The 17325-nt window shown below is 44.0% G+C and overlaps 1 protein-coding gene across 1 annotated transcript; it reads left to right on the top strand.

Moving 5' to 3' along the window:
- Positions 1 to 2794: 2794 nt before the first annotated feature.
- LOC115263885 (octapeptide-repeat protein T2-like) lies at positions 2795 to 3325 on the top strand. Its single transcript, XM_029867224.1, has one exon. It carries the CDS (start codon positions 2795 to 2797, stop codon positions 3323 to 3325), a length of 531 nt encoding a protein of 176 aa, XP_029723084.1.
- Positions 3326 to 17325: the final 14000 nt, after the last annotated feature.

Here is a 17325-nt window from a genome sequence, read left to right on the forward strand (position 1 = left end):
TTCATGAAACATACCAAAGAATAGATTCTGATGTATTTTTTGCAGAAATTGCAAAGAGGAACTTTGAACAAAATTTCCGAAGCATCATCGGAAAAATATTTAAAGAATTCCCGAACAAATGTCTGAATAAATCATGAGGGCTTGTTCATAAACTATGTAGGCTCTAAGGGAGGTGATGATAGTTCTGAGAAGAGTCTTCGCTCCATAGAATTTAAAAAAAAAATGTATGGACAAAAGTCTATGAAGGGGAAGGAGGGGTCTGAGATGTGAAAATGTGAAAAAAAATTGACAAATTGAATGATCATTGCTCCCAATGGTTATAATGAGTGGCAAAACTTAAAGTACCACGACAACAATTTTTCTTATTACATGTGGAGATTGCCTTCGGACCATAGGTGTACGTAGGGAGGAGAACGTGCCTCTAGAGCCGACCTACTGATAGGTGTACGTAGAGTAGCCCTCACAAAAAAAAACACCCATTCGACGACATTCGATGGCAGCAGCGAAACTCTTTTATACGTTTGTGATGTGCGTTGGTGGTCCGTCCGGCGACGTTTGGCGGAAGTTGATCCGGAGTCGCATTGCCTGGCACTGCGGCTCTCTGCGTCTAATGGAAATAATGGAGCATGTTCGCATTCGGGTTGTTCGCATTGTTTTCGCTGGATTTGGATTCGGGGGATTTGGAGATTGCCGGATCATCGCAGGGAGCGAGTATAGTGCGTAAGAGGTTGAAGGTCTGTGTGAGCCGTTCGTGGACAAATAGGTGTTTATTTTGACAGATGGTTGGATTTGGAAATAGGTTTTTGAATGGTGTTTTCGAATTCTGAGGAAATGTTCGCCGTGGCTACATTCAGTGGGTGGATGCTAAATGGTTTTTGATAGAAATTAAATTTGGATTACGAAATTGGACATCAGCTAATGAGTGAATGACTGAAAGAAGTTAGTGTACGAAACTGAAATCACCTTGAAACATTTCCGAGGTGCGTTGGTTGTCATCATCAATCAAAATTCAAATATACTGGGCTCAATTACCCTCGAATTTAACTGTTATTACTGACTGCATAAACAGAACTACATTTCGCAGTTTATTGCGAAAATTCCTCAACCACACAAATTCCAACCAGTTACTTTGTACTGCAAATCCCATCCGCCTTCCTAAACATCATCCAGAAATAGTTTTATTCCCTTATAAATCTGGGGCCTGCAATGGGATCAAGATTACCACCGAAACACTGTGAAACAGCAAACCTGCTAATCTTAAATCAACCTCGCTTCACCTCACAGCTTCGACTCTCGTTCTGTTTCTTGCTCATCCTGTCATCAAAATCCTAACGAGCTCTATCACATCGTTTCGCGCGCACTCCTCAACTGCCAAACTGCTCAACTTTCAACCCGGCAATCGAATCTGGTGCACATCTATCTTGCGCCCCCGTCCGTCGTTAGCAAGCATCTTGTGTTTCTCCGCGTGTTACGTTAGGGACGAGGGGGAATCGGTGCAAAATGTTTTGTTATGGTAAGATGACTCTAAATGCTTCTCTTCTAAGCTTCCACCTGGTGCACTCAACGTTCAATTCGTTTTCGTCTTATTTCGGAATGTTGGAACGTTACAAATGTGTATTGATGTCTCAAAGAAGCGTTTTGTAGGTACATGTACTACGCGATGCATATATTGTGGCGTTTTTGTTGACGTTATTAGTTATTGCTAGAAGGCATCAGTGCACATTTGTAGTGTTCAAAACGCTTTCATCGACGGCGCATTTCATCATGATCTCCCCATCATATAACTTTTACCCAAAGATCTACATGCACGTCTGCTCCAACGAACGGCAGCGGCAGCACAGGATGGCATGCGAAATCGTTTCGCTCAGATCGTGGAAGCAGCTATTCCGGTTTAATCTTAAGTAAACATTATCTGGCAATTTTTCCACCCATTTTATTACCCCGTCTACCGGCTGATTTAGTTACACCCCGCGTCCGCTACAGCTGTCTTCCCCCTGCGACAAACTCCTCCCGGCCCGGCCGGATCGAATCGAACCGTCAGCCGCGTCAGGGAAGTGCCAATATGTGTGCAAAGCCACGACCGTTCGTCTACCCGTTTTTGTTGGAAGGAAATCTTGAGGGGGAGATTTCGCCAAGATTGAGAAATGTGCAGCAACTGCACCGAATCGAAGAGTAAGAAGCAATAACTACATCGCAGTGCTTCTCGGCGAAAAAGAATAACGATGTGCTACATTCCACTTTCACTCGGCGACGGAGACACCTGAACGAAGAAGACGACGTTGCCGATTCTGTCTCCATCCAGTCCCTCCAGCCTAAGTAGCTCCAGGAAGAAGCAATTTCGTGTCATATGTATCGCGGTGCATCTTGTTCGTCAAGTTTCCACAGGCATCGAGTCGACCTTCCGACGAATGCAAAACAGAAACATGCTGAGCTGTGCTGCCGTCACCCGTCGAACCGAGTTGAGCGGGAAATTTTCGATGCATTCGGGCCAGGCGTACCATTCCTGACGATCGGATTACGCCACCATCCAGGGTGCAAGGCTGGCTAGCCGGTAGGGCGCGACGTGGTGCACCAGAACGGTGGACGGGGGTGCTGGGTGTTTAAAAATAGAATTTCGATGATGACTAGGAAACAGCACAAACGCGCGCGCCCATCCAATTGCCGCCGCCTCGGTTTGTATATTATTGGGTCAGCCGGGAGAAATGCGGACGGGACGTCGAACTCAATCAAACAGATCTGCAATAATCCAGGCAGGTTTTTCCTGCCTGGAACGGTTGAGAGGTGCTAACTATCTATGTTTCTGGCAGCAAGGCTAGAAGGCAGGTCGGCCGGAAGGCATGGAAAATCAGGGGAACAGCAAGGAAGAAAGGTAGAAAGGCAGCGAGGACCAGGCTGGACCAGGCAAGAGGCTGGACAGTTCGACATGAGAGCAGTACGGAAGGAAGATATGAAGGCAGAAACGCAGATCGGCAGGAAGACAGGTCGGCAGAAAGACAAAACGGCAGCAAGACAGGTTGGCAGCAAGACAGGTCGGCAGCAAGACAGGTCGGCAGCAAGAGAGGTCGGCAACAAGACAGGTCGGCAGCAAGAGAGGTCGGCAGCAAGACAGATCAGCAGCAGGAGAGGTCGGCAACAAGACAGGTCGGCAGCAAGACAGGTTGGCAGCAAGACAGGTCGGCAGCACGACAAGTCGGCAGCAGGACAAGTCGGCAGCAGGACAAGTCGGCAGCAAGACAGGTCGGCAGCAAAACAGGTCAGCGGCAAGACAGATCGGCGGCTAGACAGGTCGGCAGCAAGACAGGTCAGCAGCAAGACAGGTCGGTAGCACGACAGGTCAGCAGCAAAACAGGTCGACAGTAAGACAGGTCGGCAGCCATACAGGTCGGCAGCAGGACAGGTCGGCAGCAAGACAGGTCGGCAGCAAGACAGGTCGGCAGCAAGATAGGTCGGCATCAAGATAGGTTGGCAGTAAGACAGATCGGCAGCAAGACAGGTCGGTAGTACGACAGGTCGGCAGCAAGACAGGTCAGCAGCAGGACAGGTCGGCAGCAAGACAGGTCACCAGAAAGACAGATTGGCAGCAAGACAGGTCGGCAGCAAGACAGGTTGGCAGCAAGACAGGTTGGCAGCAAGATAAGTCAGTAGCACGACAGGTCGGCAGCAAGACAGATCGGCAGCAAGACAGGTCGGTAGCACGATTGGTTTTCAGCAAGACAGGTCGGCAGCAAGACAGGTCGGCAGCAAGACAAGTCGGTAGCACGATAGGTCGGCAGCAAGACAGGTCGGTAGCAAGACAGGTCGGCAGCCAGACAGGTCGGCAGCAAGGCAGATCAGCAGCAAGACAGGTCGGTAGCAAGACAGGTCGGCAGCAAGACAGGTCGGCAGCAAGACATGTCGGCAGCAAGACAGGTCGGCAGTAGAACTGTATAGCAGGAAGGTATGAAGGCATCAAGGCAAGAATACAGGTCGGTAGGAAGATTGGAAGGCAGCAAGGAAAGCAGGTTTATCGGCAGGAAGGCAGTACCACAGGACAAAATGTCAGGAAGGCTGAAAGACATGAACGCAGCAAGGTGAATAGGCTAGCATGAAGGTATGAAGGTAGAAACTCTGGAGGAAGGCACTAAGGCAAGAAGTCAGGGCAGAAAGGCAGGTCGTTAGGAATGCAAATCGGAGAGCAACAAGGACGAAGCGCAGGCAACAACAAAATAAGGCAAGGATTTAACATTACAGGTAGTCAGGAGGCTAGGCAGGAGAGCAGCAAGGAACGAAGAAAGACTTCAAGGAAAAAAAGACAAGCTGACAGGACGATCAACAAGAATACATGTCGGCAGGAAGGCAGCTTGGCAACTAAATAACAAGGCAAGAAATCAGGTTGATAAGAAGGCAGAAAGATAGGAAGGCAACAAGGCATGGAGGTAGAAAGGCAGGAACACATCATGGTCGGAAGGCAGCAAGACTACAGGGCAGGTCGTCAGGAATTGGAGTAAACCTCAATAATAGACTCAATGGCACAATAATCGTCATTCAACCTTGCTCATCGCTCAACTACTTTACAGTTTCCAGAATTCTTCGACTTTCTACGCACCACCCGTCAACCCCGTCACGACCAAGTTAGCCGGCCTTTTCCAACTCAGCAGCAGCACTTTTCCGAAATGCAAATAGGTACAGACGACTTTGCATGTTTCGATAATTCGCCCCTGTGACTGAACTGAATGTGAATGTGTGTGTGAGTGTTTATGTGTTGCTGCCGACGCCACCTTCACCGCCACCTGCATAACTTGCACTTGCATGCATTGCTGCTACCGCCGCCGTGGTGCACTGAATTTTATTGGTAAAGGGCCGCCGCCGTTGGATGGCATGGCGTGATGTAAAATCTAGAAAACCCGTTTCCCAAATGTAGGTGGGTAAATTTTCGCAGGAAATCAATATGTTTACTGTCAGATCAGATCCTTTCTGGTGGTTCGTGTGCGGTGCGCGGAGGGTGGGGGTACTAGTTGAGTTGAGTTGAGCAGCACCGCCGCCGCCACCGCACCGTTGCAAGCGAGCTCGCGAGTGGGTGGAAGCCTTTCACTTCGATGTGCAATGCACTTTTGAAAGGCGTGCACGAATCCGCGCGACTTCGCGAGAGTCGATGAGAGCAACCGAGGGCAGGGAGAGCCTCGGCGTAGGTCGTCGTCGTCGAATTGCTCTGGGATATTGACACGAATACGGTTTCGATAGGTAGGTAGGTACAGGTTCGTCGAGGCGGGTGGCGGCGGCGGCAGCGGCTTCTGATGGTTGATTGCAGCCGCAGCCGCTCGTTTCATTTCGAACGTGCTATCCACGCGACCGGCTTCGCGAAAGGTTGCTCCCCCTATGGTTACGGAGTGCTGTTTGTGCCGCCGCGCCGATTCTCGAGTAGCGGATGTATGCGACGTAATTGATTTCGTCGGTTCCGTTGACTTAATGATTATTGAGAGTTATTGAACGATTCTTGGAAACATCCAGCTGTGAGTCAGATTCTCAGCCAGTTATTGCTCGAACACCCGATTACGCCACTATTAAATGATTCTCCACATTCGAACGATGAATGTACTCCACAGTCCACAGCTAGCCAGGAGCGCGAGGGTGTGTATGGATCGAATTAAATTTAGCGCGATGTATCTGGGGTGTAAAATGGCAGCTCGCGCCTCGTTCTCTGGTTCAGTGTGCTGCTGCTGTTGTTGATTATAATCAGTAGGTTGTGCTTGTTCTGTTGGATTGGAGGCGGCTTTTCTTGCACGGTTCATTGCAAGTCGGTGAACTTCACATCCATCCATCCATCCCATGGGTAGACGAGTGTGTCGCGCTCGGTTGATGTCACTCCGTCAGCGAAGTAAGTGTACAATTGCGTGTTAGAGATTGGAGCTGCGGGCGAACATCCAGTGATGGGTTTAAAGTTCCTTGGGACCAATATTGAAGCGATTTGACACTTCTCAGAAATGTAATGGGAACTCCTTTGCCAGCAAAATTGTGAGTTTTTCATGTGTGGTGCTGGAAATGTGTTTTCTTGACCGCTAATTTGGACGCTCACTGAGCTGCTGCTTCCACCTTTTTTCTCTGCATATATCGGCTTCCGACAGCTTGCCCTTGATCTAGTCCATTTTGAACCTGTGATGCCGTAGTTGGAGCTAAATTATCGGGTACTCATATAAAAAGTAAAATTTAAGTATAAAGAAGAGAAGCTGTTCTGTCACGGTCGCCATGTCGTAGTTGATCAATTATCAATCAAAAAGTATCCGGAGAATTTCCGTTAACACGTCGGCAAAAATATCCGTAGTCTGGAGATCTCACAAACTGTATTTATTTCAACAGGAATTGAGCAAGATATTCCTCCAAGAATTCTACAAAAAGATCCTTAAAAAAAACTTTGGCCGTAATTCCTTCAGTGAATCTTCCATCTTGAATCCGCAGTTGACTGGAAATTGCTCATCATTGCGAGTAGTTGTTCAGAGATAAACTTGGAAAGAAACTGATGTGAAGAAAAGCAGTTACGCCCTTTTGAAATGTTGGTGTTGTTATACTGTTACTTATTTTATTAATATGGAATGAGCTCACCGATAAAACACAGCGAAGAAATCTCATGTTCATAAGTACTCATCATTATTTGGGAAAATTGTGCTATTTATTTCTGAAGCGATTTTTGGAAGCTCTGCAGTTGCTTCTTAACTTACGCCAGTAATTTGAAGTTTCTCAAAAACTCTGGGAAAAATAATCGATAAACTAACCAGAAATTCACAAGGAAACATGTCAGCCACTATCCATGAACTATTCGATAGAATAGTTCAAAAATGTCCCACAAGGGATTCCAACGAAATATGTGCATTCGTGAATAAAATAGGAATCAATCAAAGATTTTACAAATTTCTTCAACAGATTTCTGAGTGATCTGATACTCCAGCTACAGAAGTTTACAATTTTTGATACTCAGTAGCTGCCCCTTTCGAATCAATTGGTTCTATTAGCTCATCATCGGATTGCCCTTGATGTCTTGATAAATTTATAAGACCTTTTAGCTCCACCTACTGGTTAAACCTAAAATCAAATAGCTTATCAGCGACTTGGTCTTGATATCCTGATCAACTGTGCTGAAGACGAAATCCTTCTAAGTTGTCTGGTTCTTGAGATACAGAAGTTTATAATTCGAAGACGAAGACAAAATTATCGTCAGATTCTTGTGATGCAGAAGCTCAGATTTTGTAAAACCTTCTAACACCATCTAGCGGATATAGGTACTCAGGTTCAACTAGCTTATCAACGAATAGCTCTTGCTGTTCTGATCAACTTTGCCGAATACGAAATTCTTCTATGTTGTTTGATTTTCGAGATAGAAAAGTTAAGAGTTTCTTCAACTCACTAATGCCACCTAGAGGACAAACCTGGAATCAACTAGTTCATTATCGGATAGCTCTTGATATCCTGACCAACTTTGGCAAATACGAAATTCTCCAATATGAATTGATTCTCGAGATACAGCAGTTAAGCAATTCTTAGACTCACTAGCGCTACCTTGCAGATAAACCTGGAATCAATTTGCTCATTATCGAATAACTTTTAATGTTCTGATCAACTTTACCGAAGATGAAATTCTTCTATGTGGTTTAATTCTCGAGATACATCAACCAGCTTATTATCAGACAGCTCTAGATGTCCTGATCAAGTTGCCTAAGATGAAATTCCTCTATGTGTTCTGTTTCTCCAGATACAGCAGTTTAGAGTTTCTCACTAGTACAACCTAGCAGACAAACCTGGAATCAACTAGTTCATTATCGGGTTGCTCTTGATATCCTGATCAACTTTGCCGAAGACAAAATTCTTCGATGTGCATTGATTCTCGAGATACAACAGTTAGGCATTTGTCGGACTCACTAGCGTCACCTTGCGGATAAACCTGAAATCAACTAGTTCACTATCGTATAGTTCTTTATGTGCTGGTCAACTTTTCCGAAGACGAAAATCTTCTATGTGATCTAATTCTCGTGATACAGCAGTTAAGAGTTTTCAAGACTCACTAACGCCACCTAGCGGACAATCCTGGATTCAACAAGTTTTCTATCGCATAGCTCTCGATGTCCTGGTCACAAATCTGAAGAACCGTCGGTTTGTGCTGAAAAGTTGATCGATTGGTAGCGCGGGATTCAGTTCTTCAGATTTGTGCTCTTGAAAATTTTAGCCGAATAGGTAATCAGGCCGAATAGGTCATTAGGCCGAGTAGGTAAAAGAAAACCTTTTCGGCCTAAAAACCTTTTCGGCCTGAAGACCTATTTGACCTAAAGACCTTTGGCCTAAAGACCTTTTCGACCTGAAGACTTTTTCAGCCTTAAGACCTTTTCAGCCTAAAGATCTTTTTGACCTGAAGCCGTTTGCGGCCAAATGACCTTTGCGGCCCAACGATTTTTGCGGCCCAATGAAATATTCGCCCAATGACCTACAGGGGATACTCAAAATAACTGGGACAGGTAAAGTTTTCACTTTTCAAAAAATGTTCAACTAGCTGTAACTTTTTGAATAGGGCATCAAATATTCTCAAATTTTTACTGTAAGTTCCTCAATTAGTTGTGTATCAGTGGTCCAATTCAGAAAAAGTTCGGGCTATTCTACACGAAGTTAAAAATATTCTAGAAAAAGGTATAATTATCCGATAGCCAACTTTGAGCTGTTATATCTCCGGATTCAATAAACCGAATGCAATGAAAATTTAATCATTTATGACTGATATAATGAGCTATGAAAAACTTTTGACTAAACTTAAAAATTTTTACACGAAAGAAAATTCTAACGATTGGATTATTTTCCTAATAAAACGCCAATTTATCCAAAACTTCATCATCGTTTCGAAATTCAAGATAATAGTTATAGTTCATTGAAATTCCCTCTAATTGACTTGAAAATATTAATGTTTTGAAGGAAAGCAACTAAATGGCCGGCATTATATTGAAAAGTAATGGGATGCATATAAAAAATAGATAAATTTAGCGAAAAAACATAGAATAAATTAAATCGCTATAACTTTTTTTCTTATTAATAATTTCAAATTAAGTCAAATGTTTTTCAAAGTTCATTATATGAGTCATAAATGATCAAAATTTTATTGCAATCGGTTTATTGAATCCGGAGATATAACAGCTCAAAGTTGGCTATCTGATAATTATACCTTTTTCTAGAATATTTTTAACTTTATGTAGAATAGCCCGAACTTTTTCTGAATTGGACCACTGATACACAACTAGTTGCTGAACTTACAGTAAAAATTTGAGAATATTTGATGCCCTATTTGAAAAGTTACAGCTAGTTGAACATTTTTTGACAAGTGAAAATTTTACCTGTTCCAGTTATTTTGAGTATCCCCTGTATTCTGTCCATTGGCCAGTTCGGCCTAACCACCGGTCCGAAACGGTCCCTTTTTGGCCTATTCGGTCTAATGACCTTTTTCGAAGAACAGATGTTTTCGAAACCGTAGCATATGCGCACATTGGTTTTGCTGTGAATACAGTCAATTTCCATTTAAGTAACGTTACTTAAATGGAGGGGCTTTAATGGAGTTTTCTTTCATGGATTCGACTTCAATGGAGGTTTGAGTCCATGTACTGAATTACATACTATCGTAGAGTCCCTGGCCTTCTCAACAACTTTTCTGAAGATACTATTCATACAGCATACTTCATTTCTCCACGGTAATCGTAAAAGTTACTGATCTTTAAATAGAGCTCTGGGCGTGAATGGGTTTCTAGCTCATCCTTCTTGGGGATTTCATAGGGGTTTCATGGCGTTTTAGGAAGTTTCAAGAGGGATTCGGAAGGGTGTCCAGAAGTTTAAAGATTTCAGGTTTCCAGAAGTTTCATTCATTAAGGTTCACAAGGGATTCAAGGCGCTATTTTCGGAGAGGTTTTCTCAAAAGCGCTTTAGGGGGTCTCAGAGGCGTTTCAAGAGATTCCAGGGGCATTTCAATGGGGTTACAGGGAGTCTCAGGGGCCCTTCAAGGGTGTTGCAGGAGGACTCAGGGCATTTCACAGGGCCTCATGGGCGCTTTAGGGGGTCACATGAGCATTTTATGGGTCTGTATGGATTCAGGGGGCTACACGAAGTTTCAGGGGGTTCCAAGGGTCCCTGGGCGCTTCATACGTCTGAAACGCTCTTGAAATCCCCTTCATCCTTTCTAAATACCTCTAAACGCCCTTAAAAGGTTCTCCTGGAACTCTCTGCAAGGCCTTGAAATAGCCCTGAAACCCCTTGAAACGACCTCAAAAGGCTCTTGAGGCGCCACTAGATAAACCCTTGAAACCGATCGACACGCCTCTGAAATACCTTTAAATGGTCCTGAATCCTTAATTTTTTCCATTGAAACGCCTTTGAGATTTCCGTAATCAATTAGTATTGCCCCTGAAACTCTTTGGGATATCCTTAATAGGTCCCTTGAAAATTCCTTGAAGCGCTCGTGAAATGCCTCGAAACGCCCCTGAAATTTCCATAATCTCATTGAAACACCTTGGGAATCCCCGTAATTAGTTTGAAACGCATTCAAAAGTCTCTAGAAACCCCATGAAACCCTTGAAGCGCCCCTGAAATGCTATCAAACGCCTCTTACATCTCTCGGGACGTTCTTAAACCCATCCTGAATCCCCCGAAACTCTTTGAAATGCCTCTGATATGCCATGAAATATCCCCGTAACCCCTTGTAACGCCCTTCAATGGTTCACCCTCTGAATCGCCATTGAAGCCACTCGAAATGTCTCTAAAACCCCCGCAATACTATTGAAACGCCCCTGAAATCCCCGTTATCCGCTTGAAACGCCAACACAACCTGTGGGAAGGCAATTAAAAAGCTTTTATGCAATTCAGTATCATAATTTCAATTTTGTATAACTCATTTCAGTATCATAATGGTCATTTTTCCGAATTGGTTCATTATGCAACTGAAATGAGTTGCATAATGAAAAATAGTTGTAAAATGTTCATAATGCAACTCATTTGAGTTGCATTATGAATATTATGCAACTCTAATGAGTTGGATTATGAGAAAAATCATTGCATAAAATTTTGTATGGAACCCGTTGCAAAACTCGATTTTTTCAGCACTCTTCGTATTTATCCAACTCGGCAAGCCTCGTCTGATAAATGTACGACTCGTGCTGAAAAAATCAATTTTTTGCAACTCGTTACCTCTCCTCTTCTTGGCGTAACGTCCTCACTGGGACAAAGCCTGCTTCTCAGCTTAGTGTTCTATGAGCACTTCCACAGTTATTAACTGAGAGCTTCCTCTGCCAATGACCATTTTGCATGTGTATATCGTGTGGCAGGCACGAAGATACTCTATGCCCAAGGAAGTCAAGGAAATTTCCTTTACGAAAAGATCCTGGACCGACTGGGAATCGAACCCGTCACCCTCAGCATGGTCATGCTGAATACCCGTGCGTTTACCGCCTCGGCTATATGGGCCCAACTCGTTACATAAATAACTATTTAAAATCCCCTGAAATGCCCATGAAGCCTCTTGAAACCCCCTTTTTTGAGATCTCTGGGAACTTCCTGGAAACTTGTTGTTTTTTTTTTCATTTATCTACCCCCGTCAATGGCATAAAATAAGTTCCAGTGTACTGTGCGAAGTGTTCAACAATTGGCGAATCGCCCTAATTTCAGGTTTTCCGGAATTTTTCAGGGCGTAGACACTCTGCACAGTGGCACGTGCGGTCTGTTGTGGGTGAGCGTTTTTTTATTTTACTTAATCATTTATTTTAGGCTCATGCGCCAACAGGCATAACGGAGCCGAGTTCAGGCGAGCGTTTGCAACATCATTACGTTCTCTTTTCCCTGGTTTCTGCCGTGGCAGCCATCGTCAGTACTTATACATTAAAGATGCCGGTTACTCCCAAGCAGCCATCTCATTGGATCCTTGAGTAAGAGCAGGTGAACTATATAACTACATATGAAGAACAACTACAGGTCATCACTCAAGTTGTTTAAAGCGGTAACTAATGGTTTTGTAATCAAATTATCTTTTTCGAGCTGAACGTTACATTCTCCACTAGCAGTGCTTTGTGCTGACGGGAAACCATTAATATGAACTCCATAGACCCATATTGAGGGTCTCCAGTTAGGCTAGTAGTTAAGGCTATGGATCGCCAATCCGGAGACGGCGGGTTCGATTCCCGGAAAGTTTTCTCCCTGGGCATAGTGTATCATTGTGCTTGCCTCACAATATACAAATTCATGCAATGCAGGCAAAGAAAGTCCTTCAATTAATAACTGTGGAAATGCTCAAAGAACAGTAAGTTGAAGCGGGGAAGCTAAGTCCGAGTAGGGACGTAGATCCATAAAGAAGAAGAAGAATAAGAAGAAGAACATATTTAGGAGGTCTATTTGAGCATAGCGCAAGGACCCCTATGGCTACAGCTGTGTATTCAGCTGAAGGTTATGGGTTCAATTCCCGGTTGGTCCAGAAACTGTTCGTGATTGTTTTTTTTTGTACTTCTTCGGCATAGAGTATCTTCGTGCCTGCATCACGATGAGATGCAGGCTTTGCCTCAGTGTTGCACCAAGACGAAGAAGCAATGGGTCAAATTGTCAAAATGTTGATTCTATTGAGGTCTTTTTGACCTTAGGGCTTGGCTGCATTTTTCAAGGTAGAAACAATGCACCAAAAGAAGCGTAATGAATTCAGCCTTGCAGAGACGTTTCGCTTTCATCAGAGCCATATATTTTCGTAATAAGTCATTCATTCATAAAAAATTTAAACCATCAAAACCCAATCGCATTGCCAGTTGTGTCCCACGCAATCTTGGCCCGTTCCGTTTCCATTAGTCGAAAGCCAAAAAGCATCAATGAACTTACAACAATGGCTCGTTTCTACAAAAGACTGAACGTGAACCAATCTCGTTTACAACGTTTCTCCTCTTCCCATCGAACGACAAAGACAAACCCACCTTCGAAAAAAACAACAAATCAGATTTCGGAACAATTGCCGAACCCCCGAAAAACCTCCCCGGTCGGTCCTAGGTTGGAGGGGGATGCAATAATTGTCAGTTGCACGCTTGTCCAGTCCACCTCGCAAGCTGGTCTTGTAACCGCTTCGCCTTATCGCTTGCTCTGGTGGTGATCATCGCTACTGATGGTCGTCGGTCAGGTCGTGTGCTGGTGAATGTTGGCAGCAATCGCAAAGTATAACAGAGATTATAAATCAACCCGAAGCGCGCAGATGGAGCAAAAAGAAATCCCCACACAGAGCAGAGCACCCACCCAAGTGAAAGCCCGTAAAAGTCAACCATATTGACAGACGTTTTCCCATCATTCGACGACCCACGTCGCCCACGGCTCCTTGCTGTGTCACCCACCACCACCATCGAACTTGCAGGTTCAAACGAGAAAAATTGTTGCAACATAAAAACAACAACAAAAGGCGACCAGCCAGCAGAACATATCGAAAACGATGGCGGTGGCGGCGACTATTAGGTGGTGCTGTGTTGCTCCAGCTCGATGTCGATGGCGATGTTGTGTTCTCTGCTATTGCTACCGAACGACCATTACATTCACACAGTATCGGCACAACAATGGTAAAAACTCGAAAGCGAGTCCTGCCTGATCCGATCCGGGAGATGAAAGTACCCTGATCAGAGAGTTGATGGATGGGAAGAACTGGGTGAAATGTGCTCATTGTCAAATATTTTATTCTGGTCTCAACAGCATCCACACCACTCCAAAATCATGGGGTCTATATCTGTCCTGGAAGATTGAATACGTTCAGTGTTCCATGTTTAAATACCACCTCTACGTCGAATGCTTTCAAAGACCATATTTGTCTGTTAACAGCATTTTTTTCTGCACATTTACGTTAAGAATTAGTTTTGAATTCGGTTTGTTCCTTGCTTCAGAATGTTGTTCGAGTTGATCTTCTTTCGACTTGCGCAACAGATCTTAGTTATGTCGTACAGTAATCATCACTAAACCATGCAGCTTATAAACATATGTAAGAACTGATCTTAGTATCATTATGTAAAGTGTAACCTATCGAGTTTAATGGAGTTTTATTACAGGTTTATTAAAGCTGTAAAGATTGTTAAACTCTATAAGAAAGTAAAGAGATTTGTTTGTAACAACATTTGACAGACCAGAAAACTGGGAGTGTAACTTGGTTGGAATCTGATTAAATTCAACGAGTTTTAGTGGCTGTTCTTAAAACCTTCCTAAAACCAATTGGACTTAACAAATGGTTGCTTGACGTAGTTATAAATGCAGGTAAATTTCTCCTTTCTCCTATATAAGGAAACAATATACCATGTTGTAGTTTAGCGAAAATACAGCGCATTTAGAACCAACTTCCCCAAAACCCACGACAGCGACAACAACCAACTGCGGCCCTCAATTGAACGTAACTGTTTGAATGGTGAACAGAAAATAAAAACGATACCAAGCGCGCGGTGCTCGACGGAGACATCAAATGTTGGACCAAGCGAAAACTGAAAAAAAAAACACTCCGAGAAACAACAACAAAGCCAACTGCACTTTCCCGGCGTGGAACAACTGCTTCCCGAGTCGAGTCGAGCAATACGCGGTTGTCGCCGGAAAATCTATGAATGGAAATCCACCGGGCAGTAGCAGCTCTATAGCTAGCGACAAATCCAGCCAGAAGCGCGATTGAGTGATGATGGTTGAGCTTAACGATACGATTCCAGTGCGATGATTGTTGGATACTTCTGATTCAAAAGATTGAATTCGCTTGGTGGAGGAATGGTTGGAACATTATTCAAAGTACCTACTCAACCCATGAATGTTGCATTCAAGGGAACGTAGTGTTTGAAACATCTTGTCAAAAAAAGTTGTGCTATTTTGGGGTTGTCGGGTTGATTACCAGCCTCCACAACAAGTTTTCAGAGGTATCAAAGATCTTCTGTCAAGCTTGGACAAGACTTGGACAACTATGTCCAGGAACACATGAATACTTCCATTACAACAAGTTTCTGGATATAGGGGTTAAGAACCCGGTTGACCTGTTTGTCCTAGGTGTGACAACGGGTTGTGCGCCGATCGAAAGACTCATCAAATCTCTCGATGAGTGTATTCTAATATCAGCCAGAAGATGGACTTCAGATATTCTTATTCTCGGAGTAACATGGAGTAACGTGTGTAGATTTTTTTTGAGTTTAGAAAATAGGACCGGCAGAGGGGGTGTTTTCGGCCTTGGCAGTCTCTAAACGTTTGCAAAAACGATTATTGCATTTTAACCCGACGGTTTCGGTTATTTATTTAACCTTTTTCAAGGATTCTAAAAAGAAATTATGCAAACAGTTAACATTTTACAAGGTATTTTTCGGCTTAGGGCCCTATCTTTCTAACACTTACAGATGCACGTTTTCTTGTTAGATTTCTGGAAACGTTCAATATACGGAGTCATGGTGTAATGGCGTCCGCTATGGTGCTCTTGTGTCGATCCGTTTGTACCTCACTGTATTTTCAGTGGAGCTTTCTTGACGGCTTTATCGACTTTGATCGCCTACGATTTTCTTCGACTTTTTATCGCCTACGCTTTGGTCACTGTTTTCTCCGACCGGACTGACGTACAAACTGTTTTGTGTGGCAAAGTGTGTGAGTGTGTAAAATGAAGGGGATTTATAAAGGTGTGTGTGGCTGTGTATTGGTTGTGCTTGCATTCTCATCGGTTTCGTTGTCTGGTTTGTTTATCTTCCCTATTTCGTGTAGGATCCCTGCATAGACGGCATGAAGCCCTTCTGTATCGGTCCGTTTGTTGACGGCGTGCGCAGTGTTTTTAATATGGCACATTTCTAAAAACTGTAGAGTGTGTGTGTTGTTTGCCCTATCTACAATTTTCACATTTTTCAGGTCGAACCGGTGATTCTCTGCAATGCTGTGATGCATCAGAGCGGTGCGTTCCCCGAGGTTGGCGATTTCATCTGTCGTTGTGTTGCCCTGTTCCAATAGACGATCAAGTGCGTTGTAGTGCGTCTTATGTCCACTCATCCTCGTTCGTAGTCGATTTGTTGTCATTCCTACGTAGGAGGCTTCGCAGTTTGAACAAAGTACACGGTAGATAACATTCGATTGGCTTTCTTGCGGCACAGGATCTTTCACCTTCGAGCATGTTGTTTACCTTTCTAACATTGTACTTGGCGAGTCGTACTTGTGTATACTCCCGCCTGATGACCCTGTCGATCATGTTCGACAGGTGAGGTATGTTCGGAATAGAAAGGTAAGTATATTCCAGGTTCTGTACGCTGTGTTGGATGGAGCGATTGGTGTTCCGTTCGTTCATTCGGTTGATGATTCGGCTTCTGAGCGGCTTTGGATATCCATTCAGCTTTAGTTGATCATCAACGATTTTCCTTTTGGACTGTTCGTCGAGATTGGTGGACAGCTGATTCACTCGGCGCGCAAAATTTTGGGCTACATTCAGTTTTTGGCCGAGGGGGTGGAACGATTGGTACTGTAGGAAACGTCCACTGGCGATGGGCTTTTGGTACCAAGATGTTGTTACGTTCTGATTGCTGTGGCGTGTTAAGAGCATATCGAGATACGGTAATTTGTTGTCCACTTCCATTTCGTAAGTGAATTGGATGTGGATGTCATAGCTGTTGAAAGTGTCAATGACATGCTGTAACCGACTAAGAGGAATAGCGGTTATCAGGTCATCAACGAATTTTCGAATGAATGGCAGTGGTATTTCCAACATTCGGACAACCGTATCTAGTAATGTTTCCATTACCCAGTCTGCAATGTACGGGGATAGTGGGTTGCCCATCGCCGTCCCAAACACTTGTTCGTAGTGTTGTCCATCAAACCTAAAATAGCTGGAATCTATGCAGAATTCCACTATTTCTAGGAACAAATCCAAACAGATGTTTGTGTTCGGTTTGATTTCATCCCATTTTGTGATAATGCTGTTCATCACGAGTGATTTGGGGATCGATGTGAACAACGCCTTCACATCTAGCGATATTAGTACATGCTCATCAGGTAGGGTGACATTGTTAATGAATTCACAGAATTCAAACGAATCCCTTATGTTGTACCTGCTTACCAGCGATCGTTGGAAGATCTTCCCGACGAATTTGGACAGACTATACGAAGGTGCCGTAATGTTGGGTACGACCGGGCGAAGTGGTAGACCAGGTTTATGGGCCTTCGGTTGTCCGTAGATCCTTGGACAGACAGCGTTGTGCTTCATCAGCTGTCGGCTGGTTCTTTCGTCGATGAGATCCAGATTGCGAAGCCGTTTCACGATGGAATTGTTCTGTTTTTCGAATCTTGACGTGGGATCTGCGAGATTTTCTGTTCCAATAGACGATCAAGTGCGTTGTA

The sequence above is a fragment of the Aedes albopictus genome, unplaced genomic scaffold (genome assembly GCF_035046485.1).
Source record: "Aedes albopictus strain Foshan unplaced genomic scaffold, AalbF5 HiC_scaffold_23, whole genome shotgun sequence".
Lineage (NCBI taxonomy): Eukaryota > Metazoa > Arthropoda > Insecta > Diptera > Culicidae > Aedes > Aedes albopictus.

Coding starts and splice junctions, on each gene's coding strand:
- LOC115263885 (XM_029867224.1), top strand. CDS start 2,795: ATGTTTCTGGCAGCAAGGCTAGAAGGCAGGTCGGCCGGAAGGCATGGA.